The sequence below is a fragment of the Pocillopora verrucosa genome, chromosome 2 (genome assembly GCF_036669915.1).
Source record: "Pocillopora verrucosa isolate sample1 chromosome 2, ASM3666991v2, whole genome shotgun sequence".
In the NCBI taxonomy this organism is placed as follows: Eukaryota; Metazoa; Cnidaria; class Anthozoa; order Scleractinia; family Pocilloporidae; genus Pocillopora; species Pocillopora verrucosa.
In genome coordinates this window covers 18084437-18105082 of record NC_089313.1, presented here as the reverse complement: position 1 = coordinate 18105082, position 20646 = coordinate 18084437, and the positions used below count along the sequence as shown (strand labels likewise).

At 39.4% G+C, this 20646-nt stretch overlaps 3 protein-coding genes across 3 annotated transcripts; 1 reads left to right on the top strand and 2 right to left on the bottom strand.

Moving 5' to 3' along the window:
• Positions 1-642: 642 nt before the first annotated feature.
• On the bottom strand, positions 643-4962 carry LOC131790520 (uncharacterized). Its single transcript, XM_059107727.2, has 8 exons — positions 4109-4962; positions 3882-3984; positions 3516-3584; positions 2936-3075; positions 2780-2848; positions 2592-2679; positions 1443-1958; positions 643-1168 (listed from the first exon to the last, which is right to left on the bottom strand). The coding sequence occupies exons 1-8, from the start codon at positions 4937-4939 to the stop codon at positions 942-944; spliced, it is 2043 nt and encodes a 680-aa protein (XP_058963710.2). The 5' UTR covers positions 4940-4962; the 3' UTR covers positions 643-941.
• LOC131790521 (cell cycle checkpoint control protein RAD9B) lies at positions 4949-13628 on the top strand. Its single transcript, XM_059107728.2, has 17 exons — positions 4949-5218; positions 5306-5376; positions 5734-5883; positions 6341-6455; positions 6989-7088; positions 7369-7475; positions 8407-8513; positions 8712-8776; positions 9128-9289; positions 9498-9791; positions 10006-10067; positions 10651-10723; positions 10892-10938; positions 11524-11552; positions 12021-12182; positions 12416-12451; positions 13062-13628. Exons 1-17 carry the CDS (start codon positions 5173-5175, stop codon positions 13107-13109), a joined length of 1674 nt encoding a protein of 557 aa, XP_058963711.2. The 5' UTR covers positions 4949-5172; the 3' UTR covers positions 13110-13628.
• A 181-nt stretch (positions 13629-13809) lies between these two features.
• Positions 13810-14616, bottom strand: LOC131790728 (CD63 antigen-like). The gene has a single exon (XM_059107991.2). It carries the CDS (start codon positions 14614-14616, stop codon positions 13810-13812), a length of 807 nt encoding a protein of 268 aa, XP_058963974.2.
• Between the last annotated feature and the right edge of the window lie 6030 nt (positions 14617-20646).

The window sequence follows — 20646 nt, the reverse complement described above, 5'->3', positions numbered from 1 at the left end:
GTTTTTTTTAATAACCAATTGGATACCTAAGTTCTGCGTCTGCGCATTTGTAAACAGTAACGTGCCCGCGTATGCGCAAGGAGAAGCGAACATCACAAGAAAGTATTCACGAAAAAACCCGGTAAGTCGCTTTAGTAAAAAACCGTAGTAAATTTCTCAAGTAAAAGCTGGAAGTAACCTGGTTCTTCTAAGTAAATCAGAGAAATATGAAATTAGCGTCAGTTATTTCAACTTTCATCCATTCAAATCAAGTATAATTCTCTAAACTAGAATTTCGACTCCACCATCTGCGCGAACTCCAAACTCGAGAATGTACGCCGCCTTCATAACAAAGACAACACCTCACGCTACACGTAAGTGACGGAAATAACCTCAAAGTGTTACTACTTCCGGCATTTCGCAAAAAAAAAATGTATAACTATTTAGTGACCTAATGGACCCTACCATTTTTAAACATAGGATTTTTTTTGCTGGTACTTGATCTACGCTTGATTCCAATGTCTACTGTTCTTAGCACGTGCTTTGCTTCAATTTCTTGACAATTTGCATTTTGTTTATTGAAATAAAAGCCCTGCAAGGGTCAATTAGCTAAGTTTTCAGTTCCGGCGACTTTAAAGTTCAGAGGACTAATTCGTATTTATCCTCTGTGATGAAATCTTGACCACATAATAAAACGTTCAGAGTTCACCTTAAATCGAATCAACGAAACGACCCCTCCAGCAGTAATAATGAACTTGCGCATAACAGACAAAGCCATGTATCAGGTACTTCTCAGACCTGCTCACTTACGACTGAGGTATTATGATATTCTTCGGAGTATCCATTTAATTGAGCAAAGTAGTAAGCCGAGCACTTAAGCAAGCCGTGGTATAGACTCTTTAAAATGTTGCATATGAAGTGCACACACGCACTGAAGGTTGTTTAGTTACTAGCTCCTGTGTTCATGTCGCGTTAAGCCGGCTTTCGTCTCTCATCTCTTTCAACCTTGTCATAAGCTTCCTAGTGTTCTCCGAGCGTTCTTCCTCGTCCATTCTGTCCCAATCGTCGGTGTTAAGTTCCCTGCCGAACAACTCTCTTTCTGCTTCTTTGTACTGGTCACTGTTTGTCTGCAAAGCGTCTTTCGTGATTATATCAAGATTTGTCCGCTGTTCCTCTGAACCGTGGGCCACTGCAAATAAAAATCATACTTCTAACAAGACGATTCGTTTCAGGCTTAATAACTGTCCAATTAGAGTTGACACCCGCGGGTACGCTTAGGATTTCGGGAGTGCGCGGAGATCCCAAAGACGATAGGTTAAAGTCATTAATGCAAGAAGTCCCGTGGAAAAAATACTTGAAAGCAGACTAAGATTGATTTCGTACTGTTTCAGTAAAATTTTTTCCTAACCACAAACCGCAACGGGTTGAGTTACACCAGGATTTTTATTGGAATTATCTCTTACCTAAATCTAGGCTGTGAAGCGTCGCTCCTAGTAACGACCGAACCATGTCCTCGACCTGTTGACGCGATGCTCTCGAAAGACGAGGACTGGGGTTTACTGGAGTTGGCTCCTTCACTGAAGGTGCACCAGAGGAGCGTATAGCAGGGCTGGTGACTGGAGTAACTCGTTTTAGTCTCGCAAGTTCGACTTGCAACCGTGCAATCTCTTCATCCTTCTTCTTTTCCACAGATGATCGCTCTTTTCTTTCACGTTTGAGCTCTTTCTCGAGCACTACGATTCCTTCCTTTTCACGTTTTTTCTGTGCTTGAAACTCTTGCCTCATCTCCTGTTCACGACGTCGCATCTCCTCCTCTTGTTCTTGCTTCTTCCTGGCTTCTTCTCGTCGATGTTCCATGAGTTGTCTCCGTCGTTCCTGTTCTCTTTCCTCGCGAGTCTGCCGCCGGTCTTCGACTCGCTGACGAGTGGGAGGCTGCCCCCGGAACCACCCAGACCAGGGGTGCGCAGACCTACCAACTGCTAAAAGTTAAGACACAGATGAGACCACAGATCTACGCCAAGCATATCTGCAGACAAATGCTAAAAATTACTTATTCCTAAAGCGCACATTATGTGATATACATCTCTTTCTAAACAAGGTGGCCGTTTACGGTGCGCGGTAAAAAGTGGAGGGGAATCAGAGACTTACCGCAGCCCACAACCCTTTGACGAGCACCTATTCACAAAACTCCTTTTTTCTCTCTCTTTTTAGCACGGAAAGTGGCACAGGAAAAAACAATTACCGGAAACAGTTTAATATGCACCAATCCTATTTTCTAGGGCGAAAAATAGACGCAACTTGAAAGATTACCATTGGCGTAACTCATTCAGCACCTTAGACGAGTGAAGTTTCAAAGTTTTACCACCTACTCGAATACTCGTTCATTTTCTCATAAATAATTCATAGCTCCTTCTTCCCAAGCTACGTATGAAGTTTGATCCCCAAATGGGATCCCTGGCTGAATTTAGGCATTTTGAAATGAGAATTTGCTATTTTTTTCCAATGGAACTATCAGGTTATCAACTGTGGTGATTTGCCAAGATCAAGAGAGGACACAAGGTAAATTAATAGATCAACATGAGGTAAGGAGAATGCAGGAATTGATCCCATACTTGCTACTGGATCCACAAGTGGTAAATCAGAACCATGAACCTCTTCTGTAACCAACCTCTGCCAATCAGCCATGAAATGATGATCAATCTACAAAAAGGCATGGTACATTGTAGGATAATGTGTTAACTTACAATTTTGGAAGGTAAAGGAATTTTGATTCAGGTTTAAGGGAAATCATTGCACCTACCACTCTTTGAAAGTCTCTTATGGTGAGTTTTTTGCTCCCAGCAAGCAAAACTTCCTCAATCTCTTTGGTCTAATTAGGCAAAAAGAGTGAAAATCTCATAATCACCATTCTTGTATGCATTTAACCTTAAATAAAACTAGGACATATAAGTCTTACATTTCTGCACACTAAGATTTCATCTCTCAACAACAGCAGCATGACAGCAGAGAATGTCGCAATACAGTTGAAGGAAGGAAGTTTCATACTCAGAATGTACTGGTCCCAAATGTAGCAAACCACATCAAGGGAAAGAAACCCTGAAAAATACAAGTATAGCAATGTGATTTTTCCAAGATATAAAAAAAAACCGGTTTAAAATGTGAAGTCTTCTGAGTCTTTTAACCAATTATTTCCAGAGTTTATTGCTTTTTCCAGAGAAAGAGATAAGAAGGAGTATAGCTACTCCATCTGATGGGGTATTAATGTCCATCACACCTCACTCTTGGGTAGAAAGAAGCAATGTGAAAGTTAACCCTTTAACCCTATGAGTGACTGGCTTCTTATTTATCCTTACAGTATCATACTTCAATCAAGTTTTAAGGTCACAAAAACAAAAGAAACGATGAGGAGAACAGTGTAGAATAGATGAATACTATTTTTAGTTTAATGGGTTAAGTGTCCTATCCAATCAGTGTTACTTTTGGATGCCTACGATCAAGACTTAAACACATTGAGATCAGTTTTAGTCAAATCTTACCAACAAACATGCACCTTGCATATGACCTCATGATTGCTGCCAGACTTTCTGCCAACTGAGTTGTCTGGTCTGTTCAAAAAGAATTACAGTGTGTTTACACATTATAAACAAGAATCAGTAAATTGAACTTGTGTAGTCCATGTCCACCTCACACAAAGCCTACATAATAGCAACACTAAAAGATGTTAGCCTTAAAAATAGTACCATCCTAGATAGTCATACAGGGTTGAACTTCCTCTTGTATAATGAGGTACCAGTTGAGAACTCATAATTTGCTGAAAAATTAGGTGCATGACCAGGGGAATGCCACAAATTTTTCACACAGGCTGATATTTGGGTATTCATCTCTATCAACAACTGCCTTACCATGTGAAAATATTCTCTGCAGAGTTAATGCAAGCTGCTGATCTTTGGAATTCAAGTAGTCAGCCATTTTACTACCAAACTGTTTTTGTGCTAACAGGAATTCCTATGGAAAACAGAGGAAAAATGACTTTTTTACACTAAACAGAAATTTCAATGCCCATACATACAGATATCTCAGAGCAATAAAGCTGCAAAGGAATTCTTGCTTTCTTTAGCAGAAAAATAACCTTAGATTTGGAGTCCTTCATTAAAGATGGTCTTGAATCCAAGAAGGTAAAGTAAACTTCAACAAAGCTTGCAATTTCCTCAGCATTTATCAGTTGAACATGAGTGTCTGCAACCATTACTTTCACAAAAGGTATGGCCAACAAGAAGTCTGTGTCAACTATCGTTGATGTGCTACTGACTTTCACGTCCCGGTAGGATATTGAAGTTTTCATGATATTCAACAAAGCTGGATAAGATTCAAGCCTAAAATGACTTGATTCTGAGGACAAGAAAGCTTTGCACTTTTGTCCAATGGCTGCATCGTGTCGTGAAACAGTGTCTTGTTTGTTTCTCGAAACCTTTTCTAAATATTCTTTTCGAACGATCGGATTCGCTAGAAACCAATTCCATACTGCCCTTCGCAACTCTGTCGGTAAAGGACGATTCAAACAAGCAAACAATTTGGTTTTAAGATCCGGCCACCTTTGCAACAAACTAATGGACGCTTTCGAGGATTCTTGAAGAAGAAGTTCTGCCTTTGTACGTGTATTCGATGCATCGATGATCGTTTGGGTAACTTCTTCATTTAGATTTCGATCAAGAGTTTCCGAAACTGTTGCCATCAGCTTTTGATACGAAGAGCTGTCACGAACAAGCTTACCAGCACGATCAAGAAACATGACTTTCTCTGAATCTGTGAGATCGGAAAAGTAAGACACGTGGTTTTCTGTAAGCTGGTGTTGCACTGCATCGAAAAGCTCTGATGTTAAATCCTTCCACTCAATAGATCTTGTGATATCGTCTTTAGAGAGCAGTAACCATGCAGGTAGATTTGTTTTTGTGGACGCCATGTTTAGTGAGCGGTTACCTGAGAAGCGCGCCTAATGTTTAGCTTGTCAGCGGATTCCAAAACTGGCGCCATTTTGAATTTTGTTTCTTTTCTTTTCGGGCATGTTAAACATTCCTTAGTAAGACAAGGAAAATGGTTCATTAGTAAGAACTAAATGGATCTTAGGAAAGAAATGGAGACGATTTATCCAAGGAGAAGCATATCATGGTCGCAAAAATGACAAAATCTTCATAGATGTGTTTGAAGATGCGTTGTGTTATTCCAGGCAGATCAGTGAAATGTGTGTTCACTTTTAGATCGAAGCTTAACTTATCTATGACTTTAAGATTTCGTTCGCTCTCTCAACACGTTTTTGTGTGTGTTTCAGTGTTTGCGAAGGCAATCCATTGTTTATCCAAGATTGGTAATGAGCTGTATCTGGAGGCTCTGTCAGAAGGGGTGAGTTAAAAAAATCATGTGATAGTCCGAAAGTTCTCAGATACAGTAATAATTGCAGGTACGTTGGCAAGATTTTTCAAGAGGGGTGAGGGATCCCAGGAAACATCTCAACAGAAGCAAACAAGGAAGGTTTTTTCATTGTGTGCAGCGAAGGGGGGTAGTGGGAAATAAGCCCCTCAGGACTCACCCCCCTGACATTGAGTCGCTGAGGAAAGTATAGCAAAGGAACAGTGAGAGTCAATAGGAATTTACTTGGGTCCCCTCCCCCCTTCCATTCCATAGGAAAAAATTGGTTATGATGATAAGACTAAAGATGGATAATTACTCTTTACTTACTCTCACTTCTCTCTATAACAGCTTGCGCTAAGGACAGTCAGCTCATCTCGCTCAGCATATGCTTGCTTTCTCTTCAATGAGAGCTTTTTTATTAGTTATGATGATGGATCAGATGAATCCGCAGGGGATTCAGAGGAAGAGGATTCATTAAGATGCAAGATTGCCATGAAGGTCAGAGGAATGTTTGGTTTACATGACTGTATTTATTACCACTGCTCTACAGTTTCAAGACCAAGTCTGACTCAGCATAGAATGCAGTAAATAACTTAATTTTGAGAAATGTTACAGGTGTGTAGCATGCACTAGGTTCAAGAGGCATTTCTTTCAACAGACCTCTAGTATTTTACTGCACAGAGAAAAAACAAAGCAGAACAGAAAACAAAAACAAATTGAAAGAAGACATTGTCCAAGTAGCACAAGTTGATTGTAATATTTCTTAAAGTAAACTAATATTTGTTCAAGGACCAAAAGTTGATTGTAATATTCCTAGATGTAAACTCATGTCTTTGCGCAGAAGGTTCCAGAGAATAACACTTAGAGGGACAACACCTCTACCTTCCCAGTGCTATAAAACCCAGTGTACAGTGTAGAGCCTTAAGTGACCTTTTTTTTGCATTTTTATTTACAGTCATGCCTGTCAGCTTTTAAATCCATGAACACAATTGAGAAAACAGTGGATCAGTGCAAAATAGATCTGAATGTCAGGGAGGCTAGGCTGGTTTTTCTGTTCTATTGCAGACATGGTAAACTTAAGTAAACTTCACTCAGTCTTACTTACAATGTAAGTCTGTAGGAGGTCCACACAGAAAAAAAGTTGTCCAATGTCTATAGAATGAAGAAACTTTTTTAAAGAGTATTTAAATCACCTCGAATGAAATATTTGTACATCTTAGTTTGCTCTTCTTTAGCATTTTGTAAGGAATCCCAGACAGTTTGGTGAACACATTCTCTCTCCAAGGCGGAAGACATTCTGTTGGAGTAAAATATCTTGCCCAGGAACACAACACAATGATGGCTGCCAGGAAGGAAACATTGTAAAAGTTTTGGAGGCCATATTACCACAGTTGCAATTATTCCAACATAACAGGATTATTTATTTTTGGGTTTTGAACTTGTTTTTTTTTCCTTTTCAACAATTGGCCTAAAAATTAGACACAAAAAGTTGCTGCAGTTTTACAAATGTAAGTCTTAATTCAATCTTGAGGTACACTAATTGTCAACTCATATAAATTTTTTTTAATGTTTTTTTTATTTTTCTTTCTTTGAATTCTTACAGGCATTACAAAGACTTACAACTTGACATTTCTAGAGTGCGAAACCTTGCAAGCTGTGTTTGCAAAAGACTTGTGTCCAAATTTTATGACAACTCAAGCCAAGTAAGAAAAGTTTGAATGCCTTTTTTCATCAGTCTTCCAAATTGCCATGGTGAAATCTGATGTTCAAAGCTCCTACAAGGCAGATTCTCAAGGGAAACTCATGATTAAGTATCCTTGGCTAGCTTTGGATTTTTACAAGAATTTGTAAATTTTACATGGTGTTTGTTTGCACTTTTATAAAAACCAGACTTTTTCTTGCAGAACATTTGTAGAGCTTTCTGTATCAGTGAGCCTTTAAGGAGAGTTCCAATTATAACATGATATTTCCTACTTTTCACAGAATTCTCAATGATGCAGTGGTTAACTTTCCAAACAACCAAGAAGAAATAACTCTTGTTGTCAGTCCTGAGACCTTAAAAGTCAAGAACTATGTGGATGATGAGCCTGGTAAGAGAAAAAAAAAGCAAAAGTGACTGTTATTTGATAGTTAGAAAGTCACAGTGGCAAAAAAAATCAACTATTTATAGGTAGCTGAACAGATGGGTATCTCATGAGCCTTGTCAGTGTGAGCAAACCTTATTTTGATCAGTTAAAAATACAGTGACTTCAATTTCATCCCCAACTGAATTAGTAAGAAGTAACTGTAGGTTCTTGAGAGTCTTTGAAACTATATCTGATATTGCTTGGTAGTCTAAATGATGTCAGAAAACAGTCAACTCCCATTATTGCAGACACCCACAGGGAGAGATTTAGTGTCCCTTGTAACAAGAGTCAGTAATTGCAGGATATGAGAGAAAAAAGTATTGTTTTGTCTCTAAAAATATGAAATGACATGTAACTACCCAGACATTAAGTTTCTAATGTGGCCTCACAAACAGGAAAAAGATCTGGCCACAAGCTGGAAATTCTCATGCTTGCATCCAATTGAAGAATGGTTTCTTTATTTTCCTTTATTGTAATGTTGCTTTATATATATTATGTGAGTCAGGATTTTGGACAAAATGTATGCTATAGCTAGGGGAAAAAAATTGAATGTTGCACCTGGGGGGGGGGTGTGTGCATTGCAAGTGTCTGCATTGTGGTAGGGTGTATTAGTGAGCATCCATAATAGGAGTTCATTGCAATCATTTCTTTATGGGTTTTGCCAGGGGGCTGGCTATTTTCTACAATGGCAGGGCGTCCATAACCATAATAGCAAGGTGTCTGCAGAACGAGAGTCCACTGTACATATGCATGGAAACATGTATCCCCTGTGAATCCTAGAATTTCACTCTAGCATGTGTTAAAAATATCAATTATTTCTTGGCTTCTATTTTGGAGGCTTACAATCATTGTCACTATTGTGGTACAGTGCTAAATGTGTCCTCTTTTCTTATAGAACCAAATCGAGTCATTCACACAGAAATGATGCTAGCTCCAGAAGAGTTTGATAACTATCAAATTGGAGTTGATACAGAGGTTACATTTTGTCTCAAGGAGCTAAGGGTAAGTATACAACTAACCATAAAAATTTCATGAGAGAAGCTAAAATTAATTTTGATCAGATTTATTTGGACAAGAATTAACACTGCTATCTTCACAATGAAAAAGGTGAAAAGTTCTCTGAGAATATGTAGTTGATCAAATCTGCTTATCATTGATGTCAATTTTCATAGCCAGCATTTTTACCTTTCTGTATTGCAGGCTATTTTAACATTTGCTGAGTTCTCAAGTCAACCAATAAATATGCATTTTGAAACCAGTGGAAGGTTAGTATATCACCAAATATCTACAACTATATAAAAGCAGATTATGAACAGTTGAGGGAGAAAGAAGAGTGCTACTTAAAAATCAAATAGGAAAAACTGTCAATTTGGGTCCAAGTGTATAACCCAGAAATCTGTTTTCCTGCATAAAATACAATAAAAATACAAAGAAGCACTAAGTTGCAATTTTCACCCCAGAGAGTCACTATTGCATTTTTTACCAAAAAACTTTTCACTAGATTGTATATTTCCAACCCAAAAGGACTTCTTGCCTAACCCTCAACTTTGAAAAGTCAGAGTGTTCCCTGAGCTGCAGATTATAAGGAGTTATCATTTACATGAAATTTTCTTCAGACCCATAGTGTTCAGTATGGATGGAGACTCAACTTATGAAGCTGACTTTGTGCTGGCAACTTTAATTGATCACCAGTCTTCCACCCAGTCATCTCAAGCATCTGTCACAGCAGCACCCACCACATCTGCTAAAAAAGTTCTAAAAGATAGGAATGTCAAATGGTGAGAAAGTTAAAATTAAATACATAGTCACTCATAAGATCTGACAAACCACTCATTCTGTGCAGGGTATGTCAAGAATTGAGTAAGTTTAAACAAAATTTTAAGATTAAACATTTTCACTCTCATCTTTGAAGGCTAGCCTTGTTCAATAGTGATCAAAAAATTTATTTGTAAAGGTTGAATTTTTTTTTTGGATTGTGCTGATTAGCTCTGCAAAGACAGATCCAACAACAAACCCTGACCAAGTTAAACAGAAAGTGGGTGCCAGTTCACATATCAAGACTGCACAGAACTCCCAGACTAACAATCACTACAATGACGTCGAACAAAATGACTCCTTGTTTAATGAAGGAAATAATGATGGTGATATGGACATGACAGAGGTTGATAAAGTCTTGCTCAAAGAGAAAACTTCAGGGCCATCTCAAAATAGTGAAGGGAAAACTAATAATAAGAAAAGTCAGAGCAATTCTGGGAATACTGCAGAGGAGACAAGCCAAAGGTACTAGATTGTCATACTGTGTGAATATTATGTGTATTATAACTTTATCATATGACTGTATTTGTAAGTATGTGTGAAGAGCCCTTGGTTCTCTTCAGTGGTAGACGAATGATGATTTTAATTTCAATAGTTGTGCCTCACAAGTGTCATTTTAAGCTGTAGATTTTCAGCGAATGATCTCAAAGTTTTGTAATTTTTCAATTTGTAATCACAGAGGTAAAGATGCCAATAAATCAGTTCTGGATGAATTCTTTAGTGACTCATTTCCTTATCAAGGTAAAAAAAAAACTCAGATAGTGATATTCACTTCTCTGTAATGGACACAGTTCTGCAAAACATATCATACTGTCTACCAGGAAGGGATTGAACTGGCCATGGTGAATAGAGTTATCTACCTTTTGAAAAATTAAAATCATGAGCTACATATCTGTTGTAGTCTAAAGAATTCCTGTTCAATTTAATTTCTGTATTGTCCAATTTTGTTCAAAACAAATTCAACCTATTAGTTGTTTGATTTGTGATTTCTTTTGTTTAAGGACTATGATAATGCACTTGGAATGGGGGAAAATATTACAACTAGCTTGAGGTCATTTTGAATTGAAATCCAATTTAAACAGCAAAATTTATATATTTCTATTTTTTAATTATCATAGACCAACCTAAGGAGCCATGTCAAGATATGATCATTTCTTCTTTCTGAGTTGCAGAAAATTTGCTCTGAACTGATATCAAATCCTTCAACTTGAAATAAACATTTGCCACAGCAGGCAAAGATGATGATGAGGTCAAGACCATGCTCACAATGGTGTATTTATTTCAATCAAGTTTTCTTTTGAGTTTATTTTTATTTTTGTTGTAGATGTGTTTACAGCGAGGAAGAAAGATCTTTCAGTCATCCCTGAGGCCAGTCAGGAAAGTGCAAACACTTCTGTGTATCCTTTGAATGTTCTCACTCCAGCTTAGAAATAACAAAAAAGGTGTCTGTTATGTTTGTGTTCGTTATGATGGTCATCAACCATTTTAGAAACTACTGTGAGACTTTCTATCCTTGCTTTCCTCAATAAAACTCTCATGTGTGCTCTTCCTTAACTCATGTGTAGGCGTGGCAGTGCCCAACCCATACAAACACCGCCTAGTACGGTCACAGGTATGGCAAAAAGTGGTTAATTTTTTTTTAATTTGAAAAAAGCCTGTAATTGTCAATATTAAATAGCAATTTTAAGGTCCTTTTAGAGCCTATACCCAAATGCTTTTACAATTTATTCAAAGGATAAGCCTTCTATATACTTTCGGTTACCCTACTCAATATTTACCTACTTTGAAGCCACTGCAAGAAGGAATTAGTTGGGTTTTATGCTATCAATCCAGCGGTTTATAAGACTGTAGGCAAACTTACCACTAACGTCTTACTGGCAGTTTGGGCATGTCAGGCTGTGTCACAACTGTGAATTATCTTTTCTTTTTTCGTCAAAAAAGGGGTCCTAGAAACCCCTAGCCACGCCTCAGGTCTTATGTCTGAGGTGCGTGCATCCTCGGCTCGGATGTGATAGGATGACGAATTCTGCTTGTCAGGGGATACCCAGTGCTCATCATTACTTCGTATCGCCTCTTGTGTAAAATGGTGCGATTGCTATGGACAGTCTGTGAGGATGACTCACGTAACATATGTACGTGCAATTGCACGTATAGCAAAATCATACTGTAGTAACGTTTGTCCTCTTGTTCCTTCTAGATGTATCATTTATGAAGAATTTGGACATGGTAAGACAATCGTAAATTATTAACCACGTTTGTTTCGTACAGGAATGTATTGAGTAAATACCTGTAAAATGGATCATTTCAGTTTGACTCAGGCAGGGCCAGCATGTTGTGTTCTTTAGGGATAACTTCTTCTCCCAAAGTGTCATGAGTATCAAAATGAGATGGAAAAATCCTTAAATAAGAACGGGACATATTTCACTGGTTTCTGGAGGTTTCACCCCATTGCAAGCCGGCTTCTTACTAGTTGGCCTCCACCTTGACAAGTTCGTACCAAATGACGATGGGGACAAAGTAGCTATCTTAAATGGGGCGAACTAGTCTTAGCAATGGTAGGGAGCGAACTTGTAATGGGGCGAAACTTCCATAAACCGGGCGAAACCTTCAGAAACCATGTACAGATCACCTGCCCTAATTTTGTTATGTTACCAACACTAAGAAATGATAAAATAACTGTATATTCTCAATCAGCCTTCCCTGGGTGACAGTTGCATCAGCCTTGACGAGAACTCGTTAAATCAAACTGGACCAAAGAAGACAAAGAGACGTCCAGTGGAACCTGATAACAGCTCGATGGATGTAGATGCTGATGAAGATTATGATTTTGTTCCGGGGACCCCACCCCACAAAAAGGTACTTTGTGTAAATGTATTCACTTATTATAAAAAAGATTCGCTATTATTACTTGACTTCACTATAGAGAATTTATCCACAGAGCTTTTGAATAACTTTGTTTGACTTAAAAAGGGACATAAGCTCGTTGGAATTTGCACTTTCTCTGTATCAATTCTGCGAACGCAACTTTTCTTTTAATTTGTCGTTTTCTATTTCACTTTTTTTCACAAATTTTGTCTTCTTTGTTTCAGTTTAAATCCATGTTTTTCGCCGCTTCTAAACAGCAAGTAAGTTATACTGATTTTCGTGACATAAATAACGAATGGATCTATTTCCAGAGAGTGAAACCTTTTGATGTGCTCCAAGTTGAGTCTCAAATCATGTTATTCCTTTAGCGCTCCATAGATTCTGAGGTCTTTTGATGTGCTTTCGATTGACACTGAAATCTTTTGATGGGCGCTCTATCGACTCTGGGGTTTAAAATTGTGCAACTTAAAATTTCGTTACTCGCTCCGCAGTTGAGATCTTTCATCGCGTGTATCTTAGATTTCTCTCAAAGATCTTTCATTTTGCTCTCTGCCTCGGCTCCTGTTAGCTGTCTAACTGTTTACTTGACGTTCGTTTTCACCATGAAAAAGGTTGCCAGGGTCAAAGCTCTTTTTTGCTTAGTTAGTGTCAGGACTCTAAGACTACATTGGTGTGTAATTGACTTTCTGGTTGCCAGTGTCCCCACTTAAGACGTGTTGGGAAATGATAATTACCTTCTCGCAGAAAATCGCAGGGTTACTGTCGACGCATTAAGGAAAGCGTAAAACCTTCAATTTTCACGTATTCGAGAAAGACTATCTTTTTTTGCTAGTGATTTTACTTATGTGTCATGTTCCGTTTCCTCTACAGGGTGTGTCACAAGATGAAGTACTTGCAGCAGATAGTGATGAAGACTAAAAATTTGCCATCCAAGCATTGTCGATGCCATGGAGGTACTTCGTAGTCTCTTAAAGAAAGGAAAATATTGCATTACACGGCTAAAGAGACTGAAACATCTCTCAGCCATATCGAAAGCATATCAAAAGGAAAGCTTGTTACAAGATCTGCAGTAATACGAGGATAACATAAACTATTCGCTCTCTTGCGAGACCGATCATGAATTTTAAGCAATTTAAGGGCTGTACCAATGAACGCTTTTTTATGACAGCTTGATGCAACTACGTTACCAACCAAAATTTGACGTATTTCTTGTCAGTTTTACAAAGAATTTAATCGTGAAAACAAGTCCTATAAAATATTCACAGTTTTCACTTGAATGCCTATTACTATAGAGCTGAATTTAACAATTCAAAGAATACATATTGTATACTCATTTCTTTAAGTATTTATGGCCCCTCTTGATTTATCACTCCTTCCCATTTCAATGATGAAAGTCACCGAGATGAATTATTTTTAATAAATATCTACCTTATGTTACTCATTGTTATGTCATTTTGATAACTCCTGTAGTTCACGAATTTAGAAAGTCCTGGATCTTGAAGGATTGCGTGACATCAGTAGCAATTGTGTGACGTGTCAATCGAGTCATATCTATCCTCCCGCATAGTCATTTACAAGAACAATTGCGCTTTTCATTGTATTGCTATTCTGATACCAATTACGTCGAAATGAGTAGGATTCCATCGCCCTGGTGTAGCAGATTCGAATGTTTGATTGCACGCCTGAGGCAACACGTAAACAGAATTGCCAGGACGTGTATTGTCATGACCCCTGCGCCAAGAGAAATCATAAAGGTCAAGTGTTTCGAGAATAACGCCTTTAATCGCAGACAGCCTTCGGTATGGACAAACTTCTCAGCTGGTTTACTGGCAGTGTCTAAATCGTTTCCACAACTCTCTAAATGTGTTGTGTTTGATAAACAACACGACTGCGGTACATTATTCACCCAATAGTACACGCTCTTGTTTTGGCGTTGAGCGTTCCAATCTGAATGGTACCAGTCTTTGTAGCTTTTTGACCCACAGCACTCGTGTTCTCGCTGGATTCGGTTGATTAGTTCTCGTATATCCTTGTCATCTTCGTACTTGCTGAGGATGTTGCTGAGAAAATCCTGAAGAAATTTGTGTAGATTGAAATGTGCAAAGTACAACCACAGGCCCAGCGCGATTTCTGCGATCAGCAGCAAGACCAACAAGTACGAGAAACACTTAAGCATGAAGTAATTTTCTCTGATTGCACCATAACAACCAGCAAAGCCGAGCAGACCAATTACAGATCCTACTCCTATAAGGATAAAAGAGGCTGAGGTGAAACCAGTTTGTGTAATGTTTTTGTAATCGCCATATAGAAGCTCCCCAAGACAGCCTAACACCACAAGGCCAACACCGCTTATCCAGAACAAGACGTTGAAAAAGAACATAAAATATTTGACCCAGCGCATCGAACCTGTTACTCTGCTCCTCATTTTGAAATGCTAACTGTGCATAAAAGAGAGATCCCTACTTGCGCTGCTGCTCGTTGTAAGACAAGGGATCTTAAATGTTGTGTAATTACTGCATTGTGAAACGTGATATCTGCGGGGGGGCGGCTGGTGTTTGACGTAGCACGGAACCAATCATTAGGTAAAAAGCTTACCACCGCGGAAACGAATCTAACCGGGAAACAAATCCTACCGTTGGGAACTTGTAATTTTTCTCAGAGTAATTTTACCTCTAATCTATTGTACCCATTTTTTTCCCTCGTAAACATTTAATCCATCGGTCTGATATTTGACCATTTGTCAAGCCTACTTTCGTCTCAGTCAATTTTCCTCGTCATTCCTCTTTACCGTACTTCGTTTTGACTCAATTAGAGTTTTCAAAGGCACTAAAGGATTGCGGTCCGTGGTTGAGGCAAAACATTTAATATTCATAACTCGCAGATCAGTGTCCCTCATTCAAATTTAATTATTCGACTATCACACGTATCTTCACACGAGGAATAAAATGGCGACCGAAGCTAAATTTAAACGTTATGTTGTGACAAAGAAAGCAACCCGTCTGTCAACATTTCCATACTCACCCACACTCATCTTTGGTACCTTCATTGTAAATGGCCTTCAGCTCGGACAGGTGAAATGCTTTAGTGGGACGTAGGAACGGACTAATAAAAGCAAGTTAAACGCCTATTGGAAACATCTACTGGAAAGGTAATTTGAAATTAGCGCCAAAAGCATTTATATTTTATTTTAAGCAACTTGAAAACACAAGTTGGTGGTAGTCCATCAGATGTGGAATTAGGTCTGCTTATTTGTTTTCTACGTTGAAGGAGGTAGTGAATTTGATAATTTTATGTACGAAGGCTGCATTTCCATGGCGTAATTTATTCATGCTTCCTAAGTGGTTTCTCCTCAAGCCAAGGTAGCTTTAGCTGCTCGAACCATTAATTTTGTTACGACTCTGCAATTTAGGCCTTAGCTAATTTACTGACACTTTTTAAAAACTGAGTTTTAGTATGTCGGTAGGAAAAATTTTCTTTAGCTTTTCTAAAGCGCTTGTATGTATGTACAGTATGGAAGGTGTTCTTTAGCAGACTGACTGACGACCTGACAGAACAGTTGACTGACTAGGGGATCCCTGATTAACTGACTGGCTGACCGACTGACACACCTATTGACAGACTAACTGACATACTTTCTGACAGACTTATTGACACTTACTGACTGACTGGCTGGCTGACTGACCGACTGGCTGACTGACTGGCTGCTCTGACTGACTATGTGGCTCTAACTGACTGACTGGCTGGCTGGCTTGGTAGCTGACTGGCTGCCTGGCTGACCGACTGGCTGACTGACTGGCTAGCTGACTGGCTGGCTAACTGACTGGCTAACTGAGCGGCTGCCTGACTGGCTGACAGACTGACTAACTGGCTGGCTGGCTGGCTTGATAACTGACTGGCTGGCTGCCTGGCTGGCTAACTGACTGGCTAACTGAGCGGCTGCCTGACTGGCTGACTGACAGACTAACTGACTGACTGGCTGGCTAACTGGCTGATTGATTGGCTGACTAGCTGACTACTAGCTGGCTAGCTAGCTGGCTGACTGACTGGCTGGCTGGCTGGCTGGCTAACTGGCTAATTGGCTGATTGACTGGCTGGCTGGCTGGCTGGCTGGCTGGCTTGGTAGCTGACTGGCTGGCTTGCTTGGTAGCTGACTGGCTGGCTGGCTTGGTAGCTGACTGGCTGGCTGGCTGGCTGACCGACTGGCTGGCTGACTGGCTAGCTAACTGGCTAGCTAACTGGCTGACTGGCTAACTGAGCAGCTGCCTGACTGGCTGACAGACTGACTGACTGGCTGGCTGGCTGGCTGGCTTGGTAACTGACTGGCTGGCTGCCTGGCTGACCGACTGGCTGACTGACTGGCTAGCTGATTGGCTAGCTGACTGGCTGGCTGGCTGGCTGGCTGGCTAACTGACTGACTAGCTAACTGAGCGGCTGCCTGACTGGCTAACAGACTGACTGACTGGCTAGCTAACTGGCTGGCTGGCTGGCTGGCTAACTGACTGGCTAACTGAGCGGCTGCCTGACTGGCTGACTGGCTAACTGACTGACTGACAGACTGACTGGCTGGCTGACTGACTGACTGGCTGGCTAACTGGCTGATTGACTGGCTGACTGACTAGCTGGCTGGCTAGCTGACTGGCTAACTGACTGACTGACTGACTGGCTGGCTGGCTGGCTAGCTGGCTGACTGACTGGCTGATTGACTGGCTGGCTGATTGGCTGGCTGGCTGGCTGATTGGCTGACTGACTGACTGACCAACTGACTGACTGTCTGGCTGGTTAGCTGGCTGACTGGCTGACTGGTTGATTGACAGACTGACTTACTGGTGAATTGACTGGCTGGCTGGCTGGCTGGCTGACTTGTTGACTGGCTGACTGACTAGCTGGCTAGCTAGCTGACTGATTGGCTGACTGACTTGACTTGGTGACTGACTCACTGACTGACTGGCTGGCTGACTGACCTACCAAGTGGCTGACCGACTGACTGACTGGCTAACTGACTGATTGATTTACTGGCTGGCCGACTGGCTGACCAACTGACTGACTTAATCAGTGCCTAGCCTGCTGACTGGCTGACTGGCTGACCGGCTGACCGGCTGACCGGCTGACCGGCTGACTGACTGACTGACTGACTGACTGACTGACTTGGCGACTGATTCACCGACTTACTGACTTGGCAACTCATTCACCGACTGACTGACTTGGCGACTGATTCACCGACTGACTGGCTGGCTGACTGACTAACTGACTGGCTGTTTGACTGGCTGACTGGCAGACTGGCTGGCTCGCTGACTTGCTGACTGACTGACTTACTCACTAGCTTACCGAGTGGCTGACTGACAGGCTGACTGGTTGGCTGGCTGACTGGCTGGCTGACTATTTGACTGGCTGGCTGACTGGCTAAGTGGCTAACTGTTTGACCAGCTATCAACGGGGAAAATTGTTTGATTCAACACGAAATTCTCAAAGCAAGATTATAAGAAATTCCTGTCGGACGGTTTGGGGAATTGATATAGAGACCTTGGAGGTCGAGTGATTGAGGCTTTCCAGAATCTGGAAATAAAGGAAAACTCGCGGTAAAAACGATTAGGTACAAGTCAATCAATCAGAGAACAGATGTGTAGGATCCTTCCTGACTCCACCGGGGAAAAAAAGGAAAAAAAAAAGTTACCCACAACCGATGATTTGAGGTTTTTTGTCGTATTTTTTCAAGATCTTCAATTTGCATTCATTTTTCACCAGGCAGATGTTGAATTCAAGATAAATAAAGGCAGAAATCAGGAGCAAAGGGAAAGGGAGTGGAAGAGAATCACAAGAGAGACGAGGGAGGACACGTTATTTTCGTAAGGTAAGTTTATTGCTTTATATGATGTAATTATTTAACACCAGTTGAATACATTTTGGTTATAGTCGGTGCATGCAGATTGCTGTATCAGTTTAGGAGTTTTGAGCAAATATTTTAACGTCAGATTCTGTTTTTGACATGAAAATTTGTCAAAAAAAATATGAGTAAATTCAAAAAAATCATTGACCAGATTACAGCGGAGACCAGGAGCACGAGCTTTTGATCAGCAATTTTTGGTTATTTTTGGCATACACCATTTACCATAATATTGTTCTCCAATTCGAGTTGTTACAAAATTTTTTCTTCTCTGGAATATGGCTGTTGAGACTTTGAAGTTTGTTTCTGAATGGCATCGATTTCTAATTTATGAAATGATGCCAACATATCAATAGTATTTTAAGCTGTATATGAAAAAAAAAGTATCTACAATTTTGATCAAAATCCAAATTTGTATGCAAAGATCGATGCATAGAAGTCCACGTAAAACTTGTTTGTTGACGCAAGGATTCACAGTCTGGGTTTAGGCCAATTAGTTTAGCTGATATCTCAATAATTCTTTTAAAAACTTTTATAATTCAGTCTGAGTCACTTATGAAGTCAAATATATGTGTTAAAATCATTGTCGAAATTTTCCGCGGGTCGGTACTGTTCATATCTATTTTTCGGCATATAACATTCATGTTGTTCCCTACGTAATCTGCTAACAACCAACAAGAGGTTAACGTCACTGATATTATAGAGGTAAGGTGATGCCATCAAATTTACATGTTCCTTTGCTCGTGAAAGTTTGTCTTTTCGCGATTTCCAAGATTCTTTAGCAAAATCACAAAGCTACACATTGCAGTGAATGATACAGAATGGGGTATTCGAATTCTGCTACGTTCTAAGTTAAAAATGAAAAAATTGAATAGAAAAGAGGCAAAGAAACTCGCTTTACTTATGATAATATCGTTTACGGATTATTTTTGGCTCGTGCATTTGTTGTTATGCAAAAAAAATTCACAGTCGTCCTGGACTGAGATAATTACTGTACTGGGCTTACGGCAATCTGCATGTTCAGGTTATATTTGTTTATTTTTGAAAACTTTTCATATCTACATCAACGGTGAGGAAAAGAAACGAACAAAAATATTATGAAGAACTATAACATTAATGGCCGACTCCTAGCAAGGCTAGAGCGAACTCGAATAATGATAAAGTTTGCAAGTTGGTTTGCTTTTGAATGATTCAATGAATATAAATTTGAAATGGTGGATTTATTTATAACTTCTGTTGTTCCTCGCTCCTGCAGATTGTTGAATGGACGACAACTAGAAAAAACACCAGAAGATAATAATCTCATCAAAGGTCAAGTTTGAACAAGAGGTCCAAAAAAACTTTTTCTAAAGTTCGTGGTTTTTTTCGGTAACAGCTGTTTGAAAACATTTAGTTTTCTCGCCAAAAAACTTAGAAAAAATACGGGCGCCCAAAATACGCATGCGCTTTTTTTTTTTTTTGTTTGTTTTTTTTATTCATTGAAACTCTGTAAGTAACATCTGTTTAGAATGGCGTAATTTTCCCGCCAAAAAACAGGCGCCCAAAATACGCATGCGCCGTTTTTTTTCTTTTTTGCAGAATGGTAAGGTTTCTTGCATATTTAACCATATTGTTATTAAATACAAGTCAATAAAATCAACAATGTTGTTTGCTGTTTCATTTTGTGATCTTTATTTTTGTTCTAACATATTTCAGTGAATAAACAAAAATACAAGTATTTTGTCTTCTAATTAGTTAGTGAATTTCCATTAAATAATCAAAAAAGTGTCAAGAAAAATTCGTTCAAATATATACTAAGACTTTTGGCGGGAAAATTTGGAGCAATTTGCACAGAGTTTCCCCTGACAACATTTTCGACAAAAAATTCAAAATGGCTTCCCCTAAATTTTTCCGCCAAAAGATATGTGAACATCACCTTGTGCAAATTTTTCTCACTAAACATTTTTAAACAGCCTTAGCCCTATGTTTTTTTTTTGTGAAATTAGTGAAATCGTATTTTCCTTGAACGTTTCTTCCTTAGAATTTTTGGTCTTTGATTTTTTTTCCTTTTGCACAAGGTGATATATACACATTACTTACTCTATCGATAGAAACATGGCAGCCATTATCTACTGCTACGTAATAACATTCGTGAAGCTTGTCATGTTGCTACCTAAAGGACCTTTTTCAGCCGTTGAATTTTTGTTCGTTTGTTACACAGGAAATTTGGATTTTATGGTCACAAGTTTAAGAAAATCTGGATAATTGCTCGACTCCTCGTATCTTCAAAAGTTACTGAGATAAGACTTTACTAAAACCAAAATAATCTTCAAACTCCCTTTCTCATGGGCCAAATTAAGCCTTTTTTTCTCTTAGGGTGCAAAGTTCAGACACGACAATCCGATATCGTGTATTTGAAATTACTGCGACATGATTTTTTTTTTGTCTGAGTTGCCTTTTACTTTTCATCGATGAATTCAGATTTTCATCTCCACAATTTCGTATCGTCCTGTGTAACATTAGTTGCAGGCTGAAAGAGGTCTTTCTACATTATAAATACGATAAAACCTGATGCCTGGTTCAAACAATGAATTT